The sequence below is a fragment of the Pseudonaja textilis genome, chromosome 1 (assembly GCF_049901715.1).
Source record: "Pseudonaja textilis isolate UNSWEBS1 chromosome 1, rPseTex1.2, whole genome shotgun sequence".
Lineage (NCBI taxonomy): Eukaryota > Metazoa > Chordata > Lepidosauria > Squamata > Elapidae > Pseudonaja > Pseudonaja textilis.
The window spans coordinates 307,756,361-307,779,167 of record NC_141990.1 but is presented as its reverse complement, the minus strand read 5'-3'; the positions used below and the strand labels follow the sequence as shown (position 1 = coordinate 307,779,167).

General features: G+C 38.5%; 1 protein-coding gene across 2 annotated transcripts; it reads left to right on the top strand.

Annotated features, from left to right (window-relative positions):
* Positions 1-1,113: 1,113 nt before the first annotated feature.
* CCDC198 (coiled-coil domain containing 198) lies at positions 1,114-15,675 on the top strand. Of its 2 annotated transcripts, XM_087922416.1 has the most exons (7): positions 1,248-1,377; positions 1,506-1,747; positions 5,383-5,492; positions 9,384-9,470; positions 10,970-11,059; positions 11,680-11,842; positions 13,626-15,675. In XM_087922416.1, the coding sequence occupies exons 2-7, from the start codon at positions 1,537-1,539 to the stop codon at positions 13,880-13,882; spliced, it is 918 nt and encodes a 305-aa protein (XP_087778542.1). In that variant the 5' UTR covers positions 1,248-1,377; positions 1,506-1,536; the 3' UTR covers positions 13,883-15,675. The 2 variants fall into 2 exon arrangements, with proteins under 2 accessions (XP_026554175.2, XP_087778542.1); XM_026698390.2 differs by having other exon boundaries at positions 1,114-1,747.
* Positions 15,676-22,807: the final 7,132 nt, after the last annotated feature.

The window sequence follows — 22,807 nt, the reverse complement described above, 5'->3', positions numbered from 1 at the left end:
CCTGCTTCAAGAGTGCTGAGATTATAAAGCAGCAGAAACATCAGGCATCAGTAAACTATATAAAGAGGGAGCAAACCTCCATCTTCCCCAGATCTGATGATGTTATCTAATTATGAAACTTCTGCAAGTAAACAACCAAACTTTGAGAACATCAAGGATTTCACTGTTCAATCTTGAGCTACAGATATTCTCTTCTATTGAAACAGTAAGCTAGATCAAGAGCTACATATTCCCAATTCATGATAAGCATGATCAGAGGTCACTCCAGGAGTCAAGGGAGAAGTGAACCATTAAGCAGTATAAAGACCCAGGGCTGACAAATGAACCAGACCATCAAGAGGAAGAGGTCTATCAATGTAGAAAGAAGTGAGGGACATAGGTGGTTTTTAATTTTGATAATAAATAAATGGAATCAATGTAGCACTTAGGACCTTGACATTTTTTGTGTTAGCTATTAGAATCTGAAACAAAACTCTTGAAAGTCCCCAATTTTAATCTCTAGAGCAATGTTTCTCAACCTTGGCAACTTTAATATATGTCAATTTCAGTTCCCAGAATTCCTCAGCCAGCTATAGAAGGTGTAACTGGAAATGTTGACTGGAGAATTCTAGGATTTAACATCCATACATTTTAAAGTTGCTAAGGGTTGAGGAACACCACACCAGAGCATCTATAAAGCAACTCTCCTTTTGAGTAAGACCTTACTTCTAAAATCTTGTGCAAGAAACCCTGTTTCTAAGGTAGACTATGTATGTACTATTTGGATTTCTCATTTTTAAAGCGTGGAAACCAAATATGACATTCCAAGTAGAAGGGGCATGCTAGAACAGTATCTGACTGTTTGGGATTAACTATTCTTTGGTGAACAGAAAGAAGAGTATGTTCTCAAATTCCTGTTCTGTAATTTTTTTTTTTACATTGGATTCCCAGAATGCTTGGGGCTAATTTAATATTCAGGTTGAGTAAGCCAGATACCCATTCTTTCCTTTGAGGAAGTTTCCAGACCAGGTCAATGTTTAACTGGACTCACCAAGTGTGGTAATGGGAAGAGTTTATAAAGGAGTTTCCATAGCAACATGTGGCCTTTGGCTCTTGATAAATGTGTGTTTTGGCACATGCGCACATATGCATATGGGGATATTCTGCAAGAAAAATGCCCTTGGAGAATTATTAGGATATGTTGGGATTCCAGATTCATCTCAAGAAGCTATTAAAGAAATCAACAAGACAGAATACCAAAGCTGGTTTCTGCTCTTTTGTACACCTGTCTTCCTAAGGAAATATCTTGAACTTCATTTGTGCCTTATATTTCTCCTGGTTGAAAGCAAAACCCTTGAGAACAGATGCCTGCATAACAAAATGTTCTCCAGCTTTGAGGTTGGTCTTTCTCGGTGCTACCCCATTATGAGGACTGCATTGTATTATTTTTGAGGCTGGGAATGAGGTTCTCTCTCTTTTTATGTTTAATAATTCCAAGACTGGGCTTCATCCTTCTTTCTCTTGAGGTGGAAATCAGCTCAACCCGAACTCCGAAACATGGGCTTGAATTCATCCAAGACCCATAGGAAGGTCACCAAAGTGACACCAATGCCATGCAAAGAAAGAGAACCGAAACAGCCCAATAGTGTGACAGTTTATTCCTTCCAGACCTCGCCAAGCTCATTTGTTTCCTCATCAGGAAGACATCCAGTTCTGGAAAGACAACTTCCACCCTTGCGAGAGACATGCTATGGAAGAAATCCCACAGGTAACCTAACTTTTCCTTTTATCTTTTTAAAATGGAACATGATTGACTTCTTTAAAAAAATAATTCCATTAGCTTCAAGGCCCTCTTTGGGTTTTTTTTATCTCCTCCCCCATATCTAAAATGTGACACGATATTTTTGGAATCAAAAGTAGAACTTGAAATGTTTGAAGAAGTTTGGATTGTAGTGTCACTTTTTACCTTCATTGTTCCAGGTGGCATTAGCACATACTAATTTTACAATCATTAATTTACAATAATTCTCAATTTACAATAATTCATTTTGCAACTTTCAAGTTCAAAGTTACATCAAAATTGAAAACAAATCTGGCTTAGACTGGTCCTCACACTTATTACCACCACAGCATCCCCTGATCCCCTGATCAAAATTCAGATCACATTGTTAGGAATATGAGTCACCTAACAGCTATTTGGGTTAGAAATATATAAACCAAGATAAACATTTTAAAACTGTATCTTTAAGAAAATGCAAAACTGTAATCAGGTGTGGTTTCTCAAACGGCCATAAGATGGAGCCAGAAACCTGGGTTGTTTAGTCTGAGTCTCAGAAGAGAGTGTAAGTGTATCTCTGTTTCCTTCTGTTGGAAAGTATTGCGGTTGCTCCATTTCTTCTAATTGACTGATATTACTGGATTTAATGTAAGTCTGATACTGAACTGTTTTTGACACTGGACTTTGTTACTGGATTGTCCCTGGATTGAAAAACTGACTGATTTACCTGTGAATGACTTTGGATTGCTTATTTTGGACTTTGCTTAAACCTTTCTGGAAGTAAAAGCCTACATTTACTGTACAGTGTATCTGTGTGCTCTGTGTGTATTATTCCAACACTACTCTCTATACGTCTCCCTGTATGCACTCATTCTCCTAAGGGGGAATTACCTCAACACACATGATTGAAATTCCAGGATGTATTTACAGTGTTACACTGTAGCTATTTGTCTATTTGCAGGGTCACATGGTAGCTATTTGTGACTTTCCCAGCCAACTTCCAATGAATAGTCAATGTGGGAAATCAGATTCACTTAATGATCACATGACAACTGCAGCGATTAGCTTAACAATTGTTGCAAAAATCAGTTTGATTAAATTAGGAAAGCAGCAATGGATCCTTTAGGCAGGCATATTACACAGCAAGACAAATTCAGAAATATGAAATACAGTTTTTAGGAAAAGAATCAAGAGACCAATTAAAAACAAAAATGAATTGACTTAAACCAGTGTTCTTTGAACTTGGCCTCATGGACTTCACTTCCCAGAATTCCCCAGCTAGCGAGAAAGATTAAACGGATCAGGAAGTCTGTCTTGAGCTTGAAAGAAGGTTTTTATGGATGCATTGTCACATCACCTACCACCGCTATGGAATAAAGTCTTAAAAGTCTCTTGGAATGAGGTGCTGAGTAAATAGTCCCATGGTTCAGAATTTAATGAGAAGCTGAATGGTAGAACTTCCCTTGCCAAGGGGAAAGACCAATTCTTAGGAGGAGGCATTTTAAAAAAAAGGAATGGGGCCATTTTAAGCTTTTTCTTGTGGATTTACCTTCTGCTTGACTGTAATGGAAATAAAAGGCTGCACCAGTTGGAGTTCCAGCCCAGCTGGCTTGTGAATCAGACTGCAAACAAAATCTTGATTGGTTGATTGATTAATATGAAGTGTCTTCTAACTTGCCTTTCTACTCTATATAGCATTCAAGGAATCTGACAGAGCCATCAGTTGCCTTATATTTCTTGAACGTTTATTAACAATTTTAATAATAATTTAATACTTTTGAAAATATAATTGCCAGATGTAAACTATTCCAGGTAAATCTACCTTTGACCATTGATTGATGGTAATTTTGCCAATGCTAATAGTGTTCAACTGGTGCTCCATATGTGTTGGCATTGTACACAAGGCACCAATTACTATCTGTATTACCTTTGCTGTCTTTTGCCATGGCCATTCTACTTCAGTTTGCAGATCTTTGTATTCTGTTATTTTCTCCAGTTCTTTCTCTTCTCTTCTGCTGTCTCCAGGTACTGCCATGTCCATTACCAAGACTTATTTTTCTCTTTTCTTATTGACAGTTATTAATTCTGGAATGTTGTATGCAGGGGTGGAATTCTACCAGTTCGCACCTATTCATTAGAACCAGTTGTTAACATTCTAAGCAGTTTGGAGAACCAGTTAGAAGAAATTATTGGCCTAATCCTGTAGGGAAGGCAGGTAGGAAACATTCTGGTGTTGCTTACAGAAACTGCCTCTCCGTTAACCCTTATTACATTCTTGGCAGGACTAGACTTCCTGTCTCAGGAACATCTCTGGAGTTTTTTTCCCCTCTTTTGCTGGTAATTTGCTTGTGTGGAGTGACCATTCAAACTTACAATGGCACTGAAAAAAGTGAGTTATGACCATTTTTCACACTTACGACTGTTGCAGCATCCCCACAGTCATGAAAGGCCAGGGGAGGAGATGTGTGCCTCGATGTAAGTGATATTGAGTTGGCAACACCCAGCCAATAACATGACCACCAATCTATGTCCACCCAGTCACATGACCACCACTCCATGCCCACCACCTAAGCCACGCCCCCAGAACCAGTTGTTAAAAATTTGAATCCCACCCCTGGTTGTATGGTAAAATACTTGTCTGTCTGAATTTTAAAGTCTCAGAGCACATTAGCTTTTAAAATTTCTATTATTTTGTCTTTTTTATGGTTCCACTAGTTCTGGCTTGGAGACAAGTGATATTTCTTGTAGATATACCAATGTACCATTGTTGGTAATTTGTCATGCTTTGTTTTCGTTTCTTGTATTTATTTCACATTTTGTACCTATACCATGAAAAGATAATCTGTTTCCCCAAAGATAATAATGATAATTTGATTCTGTCTGGATATTTCCTTCTCCTCTCCTGGATAATCTAGCAGCATATTATTCTCTTTTAAAGATAAAAGAAAATGTACTCCTACTTTAAGTGGAGTCACTTCTCACAAGTTGAAAGACTACAGAGAATACAAATGTGTTCCGGTCATTTAGCAACAGATCCTGTATCGTTTTATTATCCACAAGCACTTGCATAAACATCTGGGTTTGATGAAAAAGATTTAAAAAATGGATTCTGTTGTTTATAATGGAAAAGTGATTTCCTGCAAAAGACAGTTTGTAATTCTTTTGCAGCTGTTTTCTCACACTAATCCAGCTGAAGTGTTAGTTTTGTGAGTGTCCTGGACAGTGTCTTCATGAACCTCTATGCTACATACTCACAAAAAGGGCCCTTGAGTAAATAGCTTTGGACTGATAAGAAGGGATGTATTACATGTAGTATTTCTCAACCTTGTCATCTCTAAGATGTGTGGACTTCAACTCCCAGAATTCCTCAGCATTGCTGGCTGGAGAATTATGGGAATTGAAGTCCATGCATCTTAAAATCGACAAGATTGAGAAACACTGGTTATATGTATCCACCATTCCTTGTTTTTATCAATAAACTCTAAAGGCATGATAAAAATATGAGCTGTGTTCCCCGTTCTTTATTTAAAAAATATAAAAGAATCAGTCTTCCATGACAAACAAATCGTAAATAACTAATTATGCATAATCAGCTCAGGTTTTTTAAATGCTTCCTTTCCTTCAAGTGCTCAGACCAAATCTGTTAGACCCCATGCAAGGAGGAGGAGGAGGAGTAGGAGGAGGAGAAGGAGAAGAAAGAAGCATCATCAAGCAACATCCACCTCGAAGGCTTCAGGTAAGATGCCTCTTGATCCCTAGTTCCTATCTCTTACACACTGAGGCTCAATTTAAATTGCTGACATCTTGTCTCTTCAAGCCACATCAGCAAATTCCAATGAGAAAAATCCACTCCCCAAGGAGTTCTTGTTAGTGTTCTTCAATTTGCTAAAATCTCTTTGAAGGTCTGTCTCCTTCTTCACTCTCCATCAATCCCCTCCAGCATCCTCTTCTTGTTGAGAATACTTGATGAGATCCTGCTGGATTCATCTTGCTAGCTTGTTGATTCTTTTCATGTGGCCTAGTTTGCAGAGTTAGAATGCTTCATCAATGAGTAAAATTGTAAGAGGTGTTTCATGAGGAACCTTCCATTCCAAATTTCGGGCAAAGTGGTAAGGTTCTGAATGAAAAGTAGCCAATTAGGCAAAAAGGAGAGGAAACATACCTTCAAATGCACCAATGAAAGATATTGTCTCAATGGAAGCTGAAGAAGCCTTCTCTGATGAGACCTGTGTTATATCCTTAAGGTTGATTATCCAGGTCTTTCATTTTTATTGCCAAGTTTCACCCAGAGGATTCACTGACCTTGTAATCTATTCATTTCACTTGCCTATAGGGCTCCACTTCTCTCCCCCAGATAAGTCCCGCATAGAATAGAATAGAGTAGAGTAGAACAGAACAGAACAGAACAGAATAGAATAGAATTATTTATTGGCCAAGTGTAATTGGACGCACAAGGAATTTGTCTTGGTGCATAAGCTCTCAGTGTACATAAAAGAAAATATTTGTCAAGAGTCAAGAATCATAAGGTACAACACTTAATAATAGTCATAGGGTACAATAAGCAATCAAATCATACTAGAAAACAGTCACTATAAATTGTAAGGATACAAGCAACAAGGTTACAGTCATACAGTCATAAGTGGGAGGAGATGGGTGAAAGGAAGGATAGGAGGATTAATAGTAATAGTAGTGTAGACTTTGTAAATAGTTGGACAGTGTTGAGGGAATTATTTGTTTGGGGAAAAACTGTTCTTGTGGGTCTAGTTGTTCTAGTGTTCAGTGCTCTATAGCATTTACAAAAGGGGAAAAACAAAGCCTCAGTAAACGAACCAACAATTATTTCAAGTAAGCTATAACATGGGCTTGGACCACTAACAATACTTAAACTAGCCAAGAAGACCTGGTCATCTTAATACAGCACAGCATGAAACGAGAAATGTCACTGAAGGTTTGAGGAGTTCTTTAAATGCCATTTTTAGCCTACTTCTATACTTTCTTCCAAAATCATAAAATAATCTGGAGCACTCAAGAGGGTCCTTGGGTTATTTAAAGTCTGAAAACTGTCATATATTGTGGTGGTTGCAAATTAATGAATGCCCTATTTATTTATTTATTGCCTTTTTTTTCTATCAGATATCATAATGGCAACTTGGATAGGATCTAGGTCAGTGTTTCTCAATCTTGTCAACTTTAAGATGTGTGAACTTCAATTCCCAGAATTCCCCAACTAGCAATGCTGGAGTATTCTGGGTATTGAAGTCCATGTATCTTAAAGTTGACAAGGTTGAGATATATTGACCTAGGTAATATCTGTTCAGGTGGACCAAAAGCTGTGTGTTCCTTGTATGAAATCTTACACAATTTTAGCATTTTGTTTTTATTTTAAATTGAACAATTATTTTTTTTACACTTTTTGTATTTTCAATCGTGCATGATGATGTCTATCTATCAGCTAGAAAGACTGCGACCTCTCTGCCTGGTCTCTTTTGCACATCAACAGCATTTGCAACATTTAATGAAACCTTTAGCTTTGTAGTGTTACTGGCTGCCACCTAGTGACTGTGCCTTGATTTGTAACCATTCTTTACAAATGCCAAAGGCAGAGGTTTCTCTGCTTGGAAAAACTCCACTGAATAATGTGGGGTGTATAATTTGGAAGTCAATGTTTATAAAAGTGCTATAACTTTTCTTTTGATTTTTCTTCTTTGTTGTAAGTCCTTAAATCTGTTCAATGTAGGATTGACTGTGAAAGACAAATTTTTATCTACAGGAATGCAAGTATTCTTCTGTGTAACACTTTGCATTCTGGATAAATAAATACAGGTTCAACATGCAATCCTGGAAAAGGTTGTTGGGAAATATACTACAAAGAGAAATGGCTGCCTGGCCAGCTATAAGTTGCTCTTGACTTAGGACTGCAACTGGGACCACACCTTTGGTTGCTAAGCAAAGGCAGTTGTTCAATGAATGACATCCAATTTTACAACCTGGCTTGTCACGGGCATTAAGCGAATCACTGCAATGAGGTGAATTACATAGTTGTTAAGTGAATCCACCTTCCCCTATTGACTTGATTTGTCGGAAGCTGGCTGGGAAGGTCCCAAATGGCAATCACATTACCCCAACACCGCAACTCTCATAAATACTTGCCAGATATCAAGCGCCCAAATTTTGATCATGTGACCGTGGAGATGCTGTTATGGTTGCAAATGGGAGGACTAAGTCCTAAGCCGCTTTTTTAACGCTGTTATAACTTTGAAAGATCATTAAATGAATGGTCGTAGGTTCAGGACTACCTATATATCCCATTCTAGGATAACTGGCATTGAGTACCAAACTACGTTGGAAGAGCTGTAAATAATTTGCCCTTTGCTACATCTGGCCAGTCCTTGTCTGATGGCAGAAACATTGAAAACTCCTTGTATCAGAATGCAAAAACGTCACTGCATGTTAACCTCTACCCTCTTGAGTAGACATGAGCCACCTTGATGCCTACAGAAAAGTGGTGAAGTTAACTATGCTAATGTCATCAACCTAACACACCTCCCTGCCTCTACCTTTACTCTGTGGACATCACTGCTTGTGAAACTGTTAAAATGTCACAAATTGCTATAAATTTTAATAAATGCCCTCCAGAATGAAATCTATCGAGTGATGATTTATGAGACTTTCTGGGAAAGAATGTATATTGAGGATGGTACTTCATTTCTGAAATATAGGAGATCAGGCCAGGTTAAAAAGGGGAGAGAGCTTTGATCACATGGTGGTTTAATTTTTTTGATACCCCCCCCATGGACACCCTGAGTGAAACCCTGAAGGCATCTCCTCTCTCTTTAGATTGTTTTGATCAAAGCAGCATAAAAACACCTGTTATAAACATATGCATCCAAGTAAATTTTAAAACAACAACAACAACAATAAAGCAGCACACCAGCATTATCACTGGGAAAACAGTGTGTCATTCCAAGAAGTACAAAGAAAGAGTTTGCAATTCTTAAACAATTCTGATGCCACTGCATACATTTTAGGGAAAAATCACAACCTTTGTCTGGCCCCAGATTTAGAATAATAGAATAAAGAATAACAGAGTTGGAAGGGATCTTGGAGGTCTTCTAGTCCAACCCCCTGCTGAAGCAGAAGATTCTGTATTATTTCAAACAAATGGTTGTCCAATCTCTTCTTAAAAACCTCCAGTGTTGGAGCATTCACAACTTCTGGAGGCAAATTGTTCCACTGATTAATTGTTCTGTCAGGAAATTTCTCCTTAAAAATAAAGGGAAATATACATGTCCCAGGATTATGTTGCAGGATCCAATCTGTGGCAGTCACTGGGACCAGCACGAGTCTAAAAACTTGGAAGACAAAACCTCTGGTCCCGGATTGGATCCTGCAATTGGTCCTTAATTCTAGGTTGCTTCTCACCTTGATTAGTTTTCATCCATTGCTTCTTGTCCTGCCTTCAGGTGCTTTGGAGAATAGCTTGACCCCTATTGTACAAAATGTATGAAAATCTCATGGATTGCAAATCTGCTCTTGAAGGGCATATTTATTAAATAGACTCTGCCACAAGGCATCAAGTTAGCTCACTCTGATTCCAGAGTGTTTTACTCTTTCCTTGGCTTTGCAGAAATTGGAGCCATTTATTCTTGCAGACAACATCCCTGCAGCCACATACACGAATCTGCAAGGTGGAACAGTGATGCAGAAGGAAAAGGTAAATATTCAAAGGAAACTGGGAGTACAAGAATTGATTTATAAGTAAAAGAAAGATGAGTTTGGAATTAAAGCTCAACGCTCTTCTAAAAATGTTAAACATGCCTCCTCTTCCTGCTGCTCCTTCTTCTGTCTCTTCCTCCACCATACAAAGAAAACTGTTTTGTGATCCCAGTTAAGTAGGTAGAAATAAATAGGGTTACATTTTTATTTGTAAAATCAAATATGTCAGCTCGGTTACTTGCATGTTTTAGAAATTCATGCTTGATACACAAGCCATTTATGTGTTAGTGACCTATAGTGTCACCCAGCTATTGCCGAAGTAACATAGATCCTGCCCTTAGTACAGTTATTTTTGTAGAGTACTTGGATGACTCTTAAAAATTGCAATCAGTTGCTATGGGTGACCTCTCCTTATGGAGAATGGAGTCAATTAGCCTGCAGGGCTGTCACATGAACTGCAACTGTCTTGTCAACACAGCATATTGCCGCCAACCTAACAACATCCAGATGAGCCGGTATTCCAGTCTTCCAATTTGTAAATAACATAACTGTGCAAGTATTTCCATGTTGTTAGTTTGCAATCAATCTGTCAAGTTAGTTTGTATCTAAAGTAACTTATTCCAATTTGGGCCCTTCCAGGTGTCTAAGCTTACTATTTCTATCTGATCACCATGTGGCAAATGCTCAGGGATGATGGGAATTCTCTGTCAAATCTGTTAGAGTCACCTTACAGAAAGTCTTGAAGTACTAATCAAGAAATTGATTAGAGTACTTATCCCCAATTTACTGTCCTTCAAATATCAGGCATCAAAAATACAGAAGCATTGGCCATATAAATGGAAGAAGACATTATATTGGGACAATCTAGACTAGACAAATGTTTGATTTGACTGCCTTTTGTTCACTTCCCTTGTAGCAATAGATACATAGGTAGAAGATAGACAGAGTTTTTAATTGGCCAAGTGTGATTGGAGACACAAGGAATTTGTCTTGGTGCAAATGCTCTCAGTGTACATAAAAGAAAAGATATCTATAGGTAGAAGCCAAAAAAGTAAAAAAAGTATAGGCACAGTTCAAGTCCTGTTCATTTTTATATCTACTGTAGATATGATGCACAAGAGAATGGGTAGTTGTATAATTCTAGTTGCCCTCCTGACCTTTCGATGATTTAGAAAAGTGCCGGTTGATGTAACACCTTCTCTTTATCTTCCCAAAAAGTTCTACCATATGGTTAAATCTGTTGGTAAAGAATCTGTGATTTTAAATAGCTTAAAAGAAGACTGGTGAATACTGTTTCAGCGTCACTGGCCTTTGGCTACCAAAATCCAGATGATACTAGTTTTCTGCCATCTCCTGGTCATCTGGATTTTGGCAACCCTGACCTCCTAGTTTATAAACTAGACAAGGCAGTGATGTTCTCAAAAAGGTTATGCAACCTTGGCTTTGTTTCATAAAAGGATTTTGTTATGTCTTTGAATCCTCTGCTTAACCTGGAAGGAACTAGAGAGAGGAGAACACGTTGATAGGCATCCTGTTGGAAGAAGACAGTATTTACTGCAGATGAAGATGCTTGAAATAAGAAAAGAGGTAAACCTGGGATACTTTACTACTGGTGTAATACCATTGGAATATTTAAGGAGAAAAGTGGATGATAGAATAAATTGAGGGAGTCTCTGTTTTATGCACTGAATAGCAATTTAATGGTGTGTGTTTTGTAGAAATTCATATTGAAGATCTCAATTTTGTAGAAATTTGGCATATGTATAGGAGTAGTTGTTTGATCTGTTTAATCATCAAGCTGGAAGCATAATAAACATATATTACTACATTAATCATGTGAAACTTATTCATTTGTATAGCAATTATATGTACATGTTTATTAAAATTTTATTTCTCAGTTAATTTATTTTTTAAGAAATTACACCTTAGAACTTTGCTCTTATTTTTAAGATAAAATAAGAACATACTGTACTTTTAAGAGTATATCAACAATGCAAACCTCTTTTTTTAAAAAAATAAATAAGCTACGGGCCATGATTTTCCACTAAGAATTCTCAGAAGTCTAGATGTGTTTTTTTTAAGATGATTAAAATTCTGCTGGCATTTTTGAAAACAACTTCAGTTTCTTTCAGAAAGAAGAATATCTCTTAAGCCATTTTGAGACCGTTGTGTATCTGTAACTTATAAGGAATTATTTATCAATTCAGGCAGAACTAAAAAGGCGTCTGCAACAGGAGGCTAGGCTTAATAAGCCAAAAATGAGAGATCTTCATGTGCTGGGCACTTTTGAACATGTGCTGGGAACTCAGAGTTCTGATGATGAAGAGCAACACTCTACTGAGCATGACCAAACATTTAATGGAAGCCATGGTAAGTGTAACAATCAATTTTGAAGTCAGCGTTGCTGATCTTTACATCGGCACCATCTTAGAACTCTCTGTAAATCCATCTACATTTTGGTGCAGTGGTTAGAATGCAGTATTGCAGGCTAACTCTACCTACTGCCATGAGTTTGATCCTGAGCTCATGGTTAATTTAGCCTTCCATCCTTTTGAGGTAGGTAAAATGAGGACCCAGATTGTTGGGGGCAATATGCTGACTCTGTAAACTGCTTAGAGAAGGCTGTAAAGCATTATGAAGTGGTATATAAGTGTAGGTGCTATTGCTATTGCTATCTTCTTGCAACACGTCCCAATAGATGTAGACCAATATACTTCAATATTAATCATTCAAGTGTGACTGAAACAAGGGTATTGATTCTAGTAATCACTAAATAGCTCACTAAATGATGCCGGAGGATGTCAGAACAAGAGATGCCCATGAGCTCCCCTATAACTAGAATTAGAACAGGAAATACAGGTTCCAGTTGGGACGAAATCATTCGAAAAATACAGCCATAGAGGCATTGTTTCTATTTTGCATTTGGCTTTCAGATTGCATGCTGATTGACTTCCAGTATAGTAGAGATGACAAAGTATTAGGGCCACATTGAGAAGTTCTGTGTTTATTGCTTTTTAAGGGATGCTAATCCCTTGCACATTACATGGCCAAATCCGTTCACTAAGTTATACAACTATGCAAAACTTTTGATTAGATATGTCATTTTATTGCCCTATTGTTTTTTTTTTCTGCTTTCCCAATAGCAAATTGTTGCATCAAACCATTTATCTTTTTTACTATACCCACCTGTAATAAAAATAATGGATTTGATATAAAGTCTTTAGCCACTTGTATGATACAGGATCAGGCATGTTGTAAAATTTGTGCCATTCCATAAGCTTTTAGAAATTCTAGGAATGGAGAGACTCTATTCCAGGTGCCACAATCTATTTCTGAATTGGAATAACACAGAATTCATTTCTACCTGTGACAAAGTATTAGTATAGAATACTAGGTCAAAAAGTGCCTGAAGAATGGCCATAGGCATATGTTCCGGAGTAGTTTCTCCCACGAACTGAACAGTAATCATTTTTAGAGAGATGCCTTGGGATTAATACTTGATTGTAGAATTTTTCCCCATTAGCTCTTCCTAAGTGGAAATGAGTCCTAAGTGGAAATAAGAACCTGCCTTTTCTTTTATTGTACTCATTTCATAAAAGGAGACAATGGTAGATTTTGTGATGCTTCAAAGGCTAACAAATTAATCTTGGTTGTTTTCATCACAAAAGACTAAAACAGCCTCTCATACGTTGATGGAAAAGTGTGGCCTTTTGTCTCTGAAGAATGACACCTTTGGGAGAAAGCTAAAGTTTATTATATACAAGAGCAATATATTGGAGGTAGGCAATGTGATTTCATACTTCAGGTGTGAAGCTCTTATATGTCTACTAAGAACCTTGATGCCTGATCTGTTAAAATATTTTAGAATAAAAATTATGCTGATGTAACCCAAGCCAAAGCATCAACCTCTAGAATTTTATTTGCAGGAATGCTGTGGGGCCAACCTGATCTTCTTCAGAGAATTTGGTCCCCAACTCTCATAATCCCTGGCCAGTATGGCCAAGGCTATCAATGGATTATGGTTTCTGAAGTGCTAGGTTGGGACTAAGCTGGACCAAATCTAAGGTTTCATGTTCAGAAACCAAATCTAATGCATCACAGTTCTTCCTGTGTGTTTGTACAATATTGAAGTCTCCTTTGCTTGTTTTGTTAGGAGATTTGTGGCACAGAGAATTTCTTAAAGGACCTGGGTCACCTAAATCCCATCTGGACCAGAGAGACAAAGTGGAGACATGGCTGTGGAACCAACAAGCAACAATGGAGTCGTCTTCAGATGCTTCCAGCACTGACACCAATAACTGGAGCGATTGCAATGACAACTTTAGGAAATCTTATCGGAGGCCTGCTTTAGTGAGAACTAAGACAGAAAGGATTACCCTTTTTGATGATTTCTTTGATAAAGAACTCTAAATTATACAAGCCATGTATAAGACAGCCTTTTAGAGATGGTATTCTGACATTATTCTCTCCTTCCATTTGTAATTCTCCTATCTTTAATTCTTTAATGTCCCCTTTCCTGTATCATATTATTGTTTTCTATGTTCTGTAGTATAGTTTTCTATTGCTAACCAATATCCCCTCTGATGTTTAAACTCTATATATCTTTGGTTCTCTATATATCTTTGGTGTGTGTTCTTGCTGTCTGCACTCCCACTCTACAAAGTTCAATCTCTCTCTCTCTCTTTCTGGATTTCTTTGCCTTTTTCTGCTCTCTTGTAGCCTTCAGCGGCCATCCGACAAAGTTCTTAATCCTTTTCAACATGTTTGTTTCCCCACTGGTTTCTTTACAGTTCCTCTGTGGAATGCCCACTGGGGAAAAAGCACCTATGTTCTGCTGGGGCAGGAGAACCTTTGTGTACTCCAAACCTGAGGTTGCAAGGTAGGGAAATGCCTCAGATCCTCAATTTTCCCAGTGCTCCCTCCTTTCCCGTTGCCTCTTTTGCAGCAGGCCTTTGGCTTTCATTGCTGAACTTTTCACTTTTGTCTCTCATGATGTTTGAGCTACAGAGCTTCAAAAAAACATGCCTTGTCTTCTTCCCTCCACACAGCCATGTGCACGTAGTGTTGTGTTATTGGCAGCTGAACTCTCCTGACACTAGGTAAAAAGATGGGATGGAAGGAGCATGGGTGCTTGCAATCTACCCAAATAGCCTGTCCTTCCACACTTTCCTTTAACTTTTTGTTGTCCATAAGATTAGACAAGTTATAGGCTTGCGATTTTGGGCTTGGACAACCTTGAACTTGAGCTGCCTATGGTTGAACTTAAGCGTAGTACACAAAATTATCTGCTACAATGTCCTACCAGTCAATGACTACTTCAGCTTCAACCACAACAATACAAGAGCACACAACAGATACAAACTCAATGTAAACCACTCCAAACTTGATTGCAGAAAGTATGACTTCAGCAACAGAGTGGTCAATGCCTGGAATGCACTACCTGACTCTGTTGTTACATCCTCAAACCCCCACCCCTTTAACCTCAAAGTATCCACTACTGACATCACCCCATTCCTAGGAGGTCTGTAAGGGGCGTGCATAAGCGCACAATTGTGCCTACCATCCCTGTCCTATTGTCCCCATTTATTTGTACCTATTTCCTGCATTCTTACTCATGTTTATACTTATACCTATTATCTTGTAAGCAATTGACAAATCAAATAACATAAAATAAATAAAAGGGAAAAAGAAATAAAAGAATAGGAGTAAGAGGAAGAGGGGATAATATGCTGCTTTTCTTCTCCTAGGCAATCCCCCCAAAAGAGGGAAATAAATGAGAATTGTAGGTATTTTTCATGGCAACATATACACATTGTTAGGAATATAAGTCACCTAATAGTTGGGTTGGAAAATATATAAACCAGGATAGACATTTTAATACTGTCTCTTTAAGAGAATGCTAAAACTATAATTGGGTGTGGTTCCGCAAATGGCCATAAGATGGAGCCAGAAACCTGGGTTGTTCAGTTTGTTCTCTTCTGTTGTTTCTGGAGAGGGTTGCCATTGGTACTGAGTGTTACTGATCATAGTTCGTCTGGGATTTGATGTGTGTTACTGAACTGTTTTTGATACTGGACTTTGTTACTTGGATTATCCCTGGACTGAAAACTGATTGCTTTAACTGTGAAAGACTTGGACTGCTTGTTTGGACTTTGCTTAACTGTTTTTATTGGAAGTAAAAACCTACATTTTACTATACAGTGTATCTTGTGCTGGTTGTGTGTTATTCTTCACCACATCTCCTGGTAGGCGCTCATTCTCCTAATGGGGAATTACCTCAACACACATTAAATATAAATATTGAGTCCATACGGTGGCGCAGCCATGGTTAAAGAGTTGGAGCCTGCCTTTAATGCTACAGTTCATGTGTTGATGTGGCCAGGAGCAGCAGCCAAACAGAATATCTGGAAGTACATTTTATGGCTGTGAGGGGAACAAAAACCCAGCATCTTTTTTTGGAAAACAGAGAAAGGAGATAAAACACTTCATTTCAATAAGCAAGTATCTGAGAACTAAGCTTATAGAAACATTTCCTTTCATGACAAAAGGTGTTTGTAATGCAATACTGGAGAAGGAAAATGGAACCAAACCTCTCCACCATATCAGATAAGAGACTTCAGGTTAAATAGTTTTAGATGGCTTAGATAGTGCAGGATGTCAAAGTTGCCTGAAATTTCTCCTGTCTCTCAGTTCTTGATCTGGTTAGATCTGATTCCTGACCTGAGGAGACCTAATCTGAGCACATAATATTATTCCCATGGCTACATATTTCTGTTTTGCCTCGAATGTTACTTTTCTGCTTTGACAACTGATCTGCCATTTATGCAATGGCAGAAAGATTATCTAAATGTGCGTGGCAGGGGGAAAAATATGAGTCAAATATGCTACAAGACGAAAAGGAAATACGAGTATAAGATTTACCTGATTTGAAATTGATATTTTGCAACTTGCTGTTTGGTTTGGATGAAAGAGTGGGTGCTTTTAGAGTTAGGACATGATCTGAGATTTGGGGTGGCATAAATATCTGTGGTACAACAAAGTTAAGATCAACTTGGATTGTCCCAAAGGTGCTTTTTCAAGGGGTAACTGGACTTTCTGGTTTTTCTTTGAAGACATTTCATTCTCATCCAAGAAGCTCTGCTAAAGAAGCTTCTTGGATGAGAAGCGAAATGTCTTCAAAGAAAAACAAGGAAGTCTAGTTGTCTCTTGGAAAAGCACCTTTAAGAAGTTTCTTGGATAAGAAGCAAAACATCTTCAAAGAAAAACCAGAAAGTCCAGTTGCCTCTTGAAAAAACACCTTTGGGACAACCATGATCTGGAAGACTGAAAATCTCCATAAACGTCAATTGAATTTTAAAACCCATTATGTTACATGTTCCTTACTGAGATTATGAAATAGATACAAATCCATCCATCTCCCAAGTACCTTTGTGACTCTCAGTTCAAGGAACATATTATAGAAAATAAATTATAAGTAAACCCAAATTGCTTAATTTATTGTGGCATATTGTCAAAGAGAATGTAAAATAAAATCAAGAGAAGATCTGATGGCAGAAGTATACACTTGTCAAGTCTTTTAAAGTACAGTTACTAGAAAGATTTAAAATAGATTATAAAAACCTTTGATTTTGAGCATTGTTAAGGCTGAGTTTGAAATTAAACTATATACAAATGAACATGTTATTGAAAATGTATCAACTTTTAATGGATATTAAAAGAAATTTGAAAGAAATTTGAATAATTGCCATTATCATTCTCAATGGATTTTTGATGGTCCTCCAATTATGCATATATTATTTAGGGAAAATCATCTAGATTTCTGTTAAATTAAAAACAATAAATCATGAATATTTCTCTATCTTTACAAGTGGAAGAAACCTTCTATAGAAAAATAATATTTAATTGCTTAGACCTTTGTTTTGATTAGCATCCTTCCTATCTTTCTATAATCTTATGCTCTGGGAAGCTAAACATCCTTTCCTTAGAGAGGAAATGCTAATCACAGAGTGTTCTTATGCTTAAATAAGAGGAGGAGCAAGAAAGAGAAAAAAGAAACCTCTAGCACTTTGTAAAATCTTGAACAGTCCCATCTATACTTTTTCTAATGCATCTTTAAATATTATAGATTTACTTTCTACTCAAATGCTATACAGTCAAATCTTTGACAGGATCAGGGAGAGGACTGTAGCAAGAAACATGACTATGCCATCAAAGATATGCCCTTTACATGGGTAATACATTACCTTACTGAGGACATTTTTATAGAGAATGGGGGAATTATTTGAAGAGTACATGTCATTCTAATCCGGATAAACTCCAGGTCGCCATTGGACCTACATCTCCCATTTTGCATCACCCAGAATCCAAAGTCACCTGGGTGAAATTCTGTGACATTAATGTTGTTGTTGGAAGGGATTTGGGCACTCATTTCTTTGTTCTTCTTCATCAAAATTTATTGGCTGCTCATCTTACCATCGGGTAACTCTGGGAAGTTTACAATCACAAAATATGTCTATACATTTAAAACCAAATAATTAAAATCAACGTTAGAACCTAAGGGCACATGGAGAGGGTGGGCAGAGATTGTATCTGTTGTTACTTGATCAACCACCTTCACTGTGCTTCAACCAGAGGTGGTATTCAGCAGGTTCTGACCAGTTCTGGAGAACTGGTAGTGGAAATTTTGAGTAGTTCAGAGAACCAGTAGCGGAAATTTTGAGTTCAGAATACCACCTCTGACTGGCCCCGCCCACATCTATTCTCTGCTTCCCGAGTTCCAGCTGCTCAGCTAGGTCTTCTTTTGTTGCCATGGAGCTGGAAAGCAGGTAAGTGGGGTGGGGAGGGAATGAGGATTTTACAGTATCCTTCCCAAGCCACACCCACCAAGCCATGCCACACCCACCAAGCCACATCTACCAAGCCACGCCCACAGAACCAGTAGTAAACATTTTTGAATCCCACCACTGGCTTCAACCATTGGGGCCCAAAGCCAACTCACAGAGCCATGTCTTTAGGCCCTCATAAAAGGATAGGAGAATAGGTAGAATGCATGGAAACAAACTCTCCAGAAACTTAATCATGATTATCATCATTCCTAGGCTGAGAATTCTATCCCAGCATCCTCTCAGGTTAAAATAAACGAATTAAACTTAGATTAACATTGTCTATTCCTGTCCTGAGTTTTTCAGTACAAAAAAAAAAGAAAATTAAATAGAAGACACATGGTTTTTCAGCCTAAATGGGAGCCACAGCAAGTTCCTGAAATTTGCAGCCCAGATTTGACAGCTCTTAATGATTATGGCAGGATGAACTGCCCTGAAACAGAAAAACAAAGTTGTGTGTAACTCTCAAGGTCAAAAAAAACAAAACAAAACAAAAGTGTTTTCTCTGAGATGCTCTAATTGTCAGATGTTCAGCTTAGGCACATAGGCAGTGACAGAGAAAAGGAAAGGAAGTCCGAAGCCCTTAGAATGCCCTGTAAACTGGAATATAGGATTTGAAAGGGAGTCAGAAGCTGTATCCTTGCAAAGTGTTTTTATTTATTTTGTTTTTGCTCTTCCTTTAGGACTCAGCTAGAATGCCTTTAAAATATTTTTGCTGTTTGCTTGACTGCCTTTAGGATCCAGCTAGGAATCTAAAGGGGAGTCCTAGTTGGTTTTAGAAGGCAGTGAGGCAAACTGCAAAACACCTTGCAAGGACCCAGCTTTTGCCCCGTTTGCTGCATGTGCTGAGATCCCTAGCCAGCTAAACTGTTTTTGAGCTGAACTTTTTCTTCAGGTCCTCAAGGCAAAAACCTGCAGAAAGAGTTTCTTTGCTTGCTTCGTTCCTTTCTTCTACTCTTCAGTAGAAGAAAGGTAAGTAACTTACCTGGAGTCAAGGTAAGTAAGTTACAGGTTTTGTCACCCTCTTTCCAGGCATGCAGTGATTTCAAAAATGAAGCTTTTTAAAAGAGATAAGAGATTGGAGGGCTGAGGGCTGAGGCAGAGAGTTTAGTTTCAGCAACGAATTATTTATTTTTATTTATTTATTTAGCGTGTCAAGCATGTATGAGAAAACAAGTATGCACATAACATATAAATTGGTATAAGTATATGCATAATAAATGACTACAAACAAGTGGATAAATGGGAACAGTAGGACAGGGACAGTAGGCACACTGGTGCGCTTATCATGCCCCCTTACAGACCTCTTAGGAATGGAGTGAGGTGAACGGTAGACGGTTTAAGGTTAAAGTTTTGGGGGGTTTGAGGATGTAACAACAGATATATAATTAATTATATTAATTAATTATATTAATTATATAAGACATATAATTAGGGGAGGGGACAGGAAGGTAAACAAGTCTATGCCTCCCAGCTTTTTTTGTAGATCAGGATCACATCTATTAAAGGAGAAAGATAACCTGTGTATGTGTGTTAAAGGTGGAAATAAAGCAACAGGACCACCCTTTCTGACCCAGAATTTTCAGCAGGCACTGAAGACCACAAGTCCCAGAATTATTTGTTAGGGTGCATTTTATTTAGGAATTCTGACATCTTTTTTGAAAGGCACTAAAACATCATTTACTCAGTGGGCCTGTGGAACCACAAATGGGATATGGAGCTAATCAAGTGGCTAGTTTGTGTTGATGCTGCCATGAGGGTAGGAGGTGGAGGGGATTATGGGTTTTTATTATGGGATGGATTTTTAAGCGTTGTAAGCTGCCTGGAGTCATCTTTGTGTGAGTTAAGCAGCTATATAAACTCGTTAAATAATCGGTAGTTCTGTTGTTGCTAAAGGACACTAGATTGGAGAAGCATTGGAAAAAGGATGTAATGGGATAGTGAGAGGTCATTTAATGCATTTGGCTGCCTGTGGTACAACACTAAGTGTGCTAGTAAGTCCCACTAATTTAGATGCAGGCATTTTTTTTTACAGCAAGTTTTTTTTTAAAAAAAGATAGGGCTCTGAAGCCACTGGAGGCATGATGAACAATTTACTGTATTTCCAGCTTGCTTTGTGTTTTATTCTTAAGAATGGATAATTAAAGGGCTTAAGTTAGTAGCCATATATCTAAAGAGTTTTTACACAACCATATCTTGCAAATATGTGTTATGGTCAGTTATCGTTAGGGATTTTTGTTACAAGTGCACAACTGAAATCCTAACGATGGATGAGTCTTTGTAGAGAGTAGTGCTTCATTCATTTATGCTTTCACTTAAACAAACAGCAATCAGATTCACAAACTCTTATTTTTTCTTATAGATTAGCTCATCTCATAGTTTTAATATTTTAAAATAGGGAAACAATTTTATAATCAGATGATACTTTGGCAGCTGTTAGAACTTGTAGCATGAACTTGTAACTTGTTGCCAAGCCTTGTTTCTTGATCAACAACTGACTGTGGCGTGTAGTTTTTCAGTGCAGGACACCAGATATATTTTTGAACCTGAGGACAAAATTCCTTTTATTGTGGTAAAATGGATAACCTGGATCCATTTATACAAACTCAGTGTGGTTGTGGTAGCAATAGCAAGTGTATTTTGCTTTCTTAAATTAGGCATAGATACTTCATATATTCACTAGAAACTGCTCCGTATTTCCACAGGTTCTGCAATGTAGAATTACTATTTAAATATCATATAATCACACAAAGTTATATACATTTTGCTTAACAACTGAATTTTAAATGCTGAAAGTCAATATATTTGACTGAAATGAGTAGAAATGATGCCATATATTTGAGAGAACAACACTGCTGAACAGTTCAAACCAGTATCTACAAACACGGTTATTCCATATATATAATAAACTATAACTACTAACTGGGATAGCTGTATATTTCCCAATCTTGCAAGCCATTTAGCTCAAGTGCCATTTGTAGAACATGAGTTGGAAAGTGAAGAAAGAGACTTCTGACTTCCAGTCCTTTATCACACCCGTTTTTGCTTACATCAGCAGCTAACTTCTGAATATCAGATTATAGACTTTGTATTCAACTTCATTCTATCTTCTCAGCTACTTTCATTTTAGCAACTTACACCAGAATTTTTTGGGGTGGGGAAGAGTGATGAAACACATAGACAAAAATGTTTATTTCAGATTATCCAGAGAATTAGCCTTAAATCTACCTTGTGATTGTCTTTAAAAAAAAAAATCAATGAATTTATACCGACAGTCAAAAAATAATGTGGTATACAACTTTTCTTAGTTTTTTCCTAGTCTGAAATCTAATTTTCTAATTATTTCATATTCCTAATTAACAGAGGAATTTTAAAACAGTGAAACCTTATGAATTAAAAATAAGAATCTTTCATTGTTGATTTAAATCTTAGGGAAAACCCTCCTAATACAACACCTTCAAGTAACACCTTCAACATATTAATCTAGAACAGGGGTGTCCAACCTTTCACCTTCCCTGGGCCACATTAGAAGATGAAAATTTGGTTTGGGCTGCACATAAAATAAAATAACAGTAATGATACCTGATCATCCCAAAAAACCATAGAAAACAGTTAACATATTAAATTTATTTGTAAATGAAGTTAGTGAGATGTTTTTATTATTTATTATTATTTATTAAAAATTATTTATTTTTTATCAGTTTTTTTATCACGGTTTTTTTATCACAGTTTATTTTCCGGCCAAATTTTGCGGGGAGAAAGCTCACCCACCTCGCGCCTACTTCTCCTCCTGCAAATGGCCCTGCTGGATGAGGCAGGACTGGAAGGCGGGGGCAGCGGCGGCGGGGGCAGCGGCGGCGGGGCAGAAGCAGCAGCAGGGGCAGAAGCGGCAGCGGCGGAGGCAGAAGCGGGGGCAGAAGCGGCGATGGTGGCAGAAGCGGGCGGCGGGGGCAGAAGCAGCGGCGGGGCAGAAGCAGCAGCGGCGGCGGGGCAGAAGCGGCAGCAGTGGAGGCAGAAGTGGTGGAGGCGGGGGCAGAAGTGGCGACGGCGGCAGGGGCAGAAGCGGCGGCGGGGGCAGAAGCAGCAGCGGTGGCGGGGAAGAAGCGGCGGCAGCGGTGGCAGAAGCGGCGGTGGCAGCGGTGGCAGAAGCAGCGGCGGTGGCAGAAGCACCAGCGGTGGCGGGGAAGAAGCGGCGCGGTGGGGGCAGAAATGGCGGCGGGGCAGAAGCAGCAGCGGTGGCGGGGAAGAAGCGGTGGCGGCGGGGGTGGCGGCAGGGGCAGAAGCAGCGGCGGGGGCAGAAGCAGCAGCAGTGGCGGGGGCAGAAGCGGCGGCTGGGGTGGCGGCGGGGGCAGAGCGGCGGCGGTGGCAAGAGCAGGAGGTGGCGCTCTGACGGCACCCACTTTTTCTGTTGCTGCTTGGCCTGGCGCTCGCCTCGCCCCGCTTCGCGCCTGCC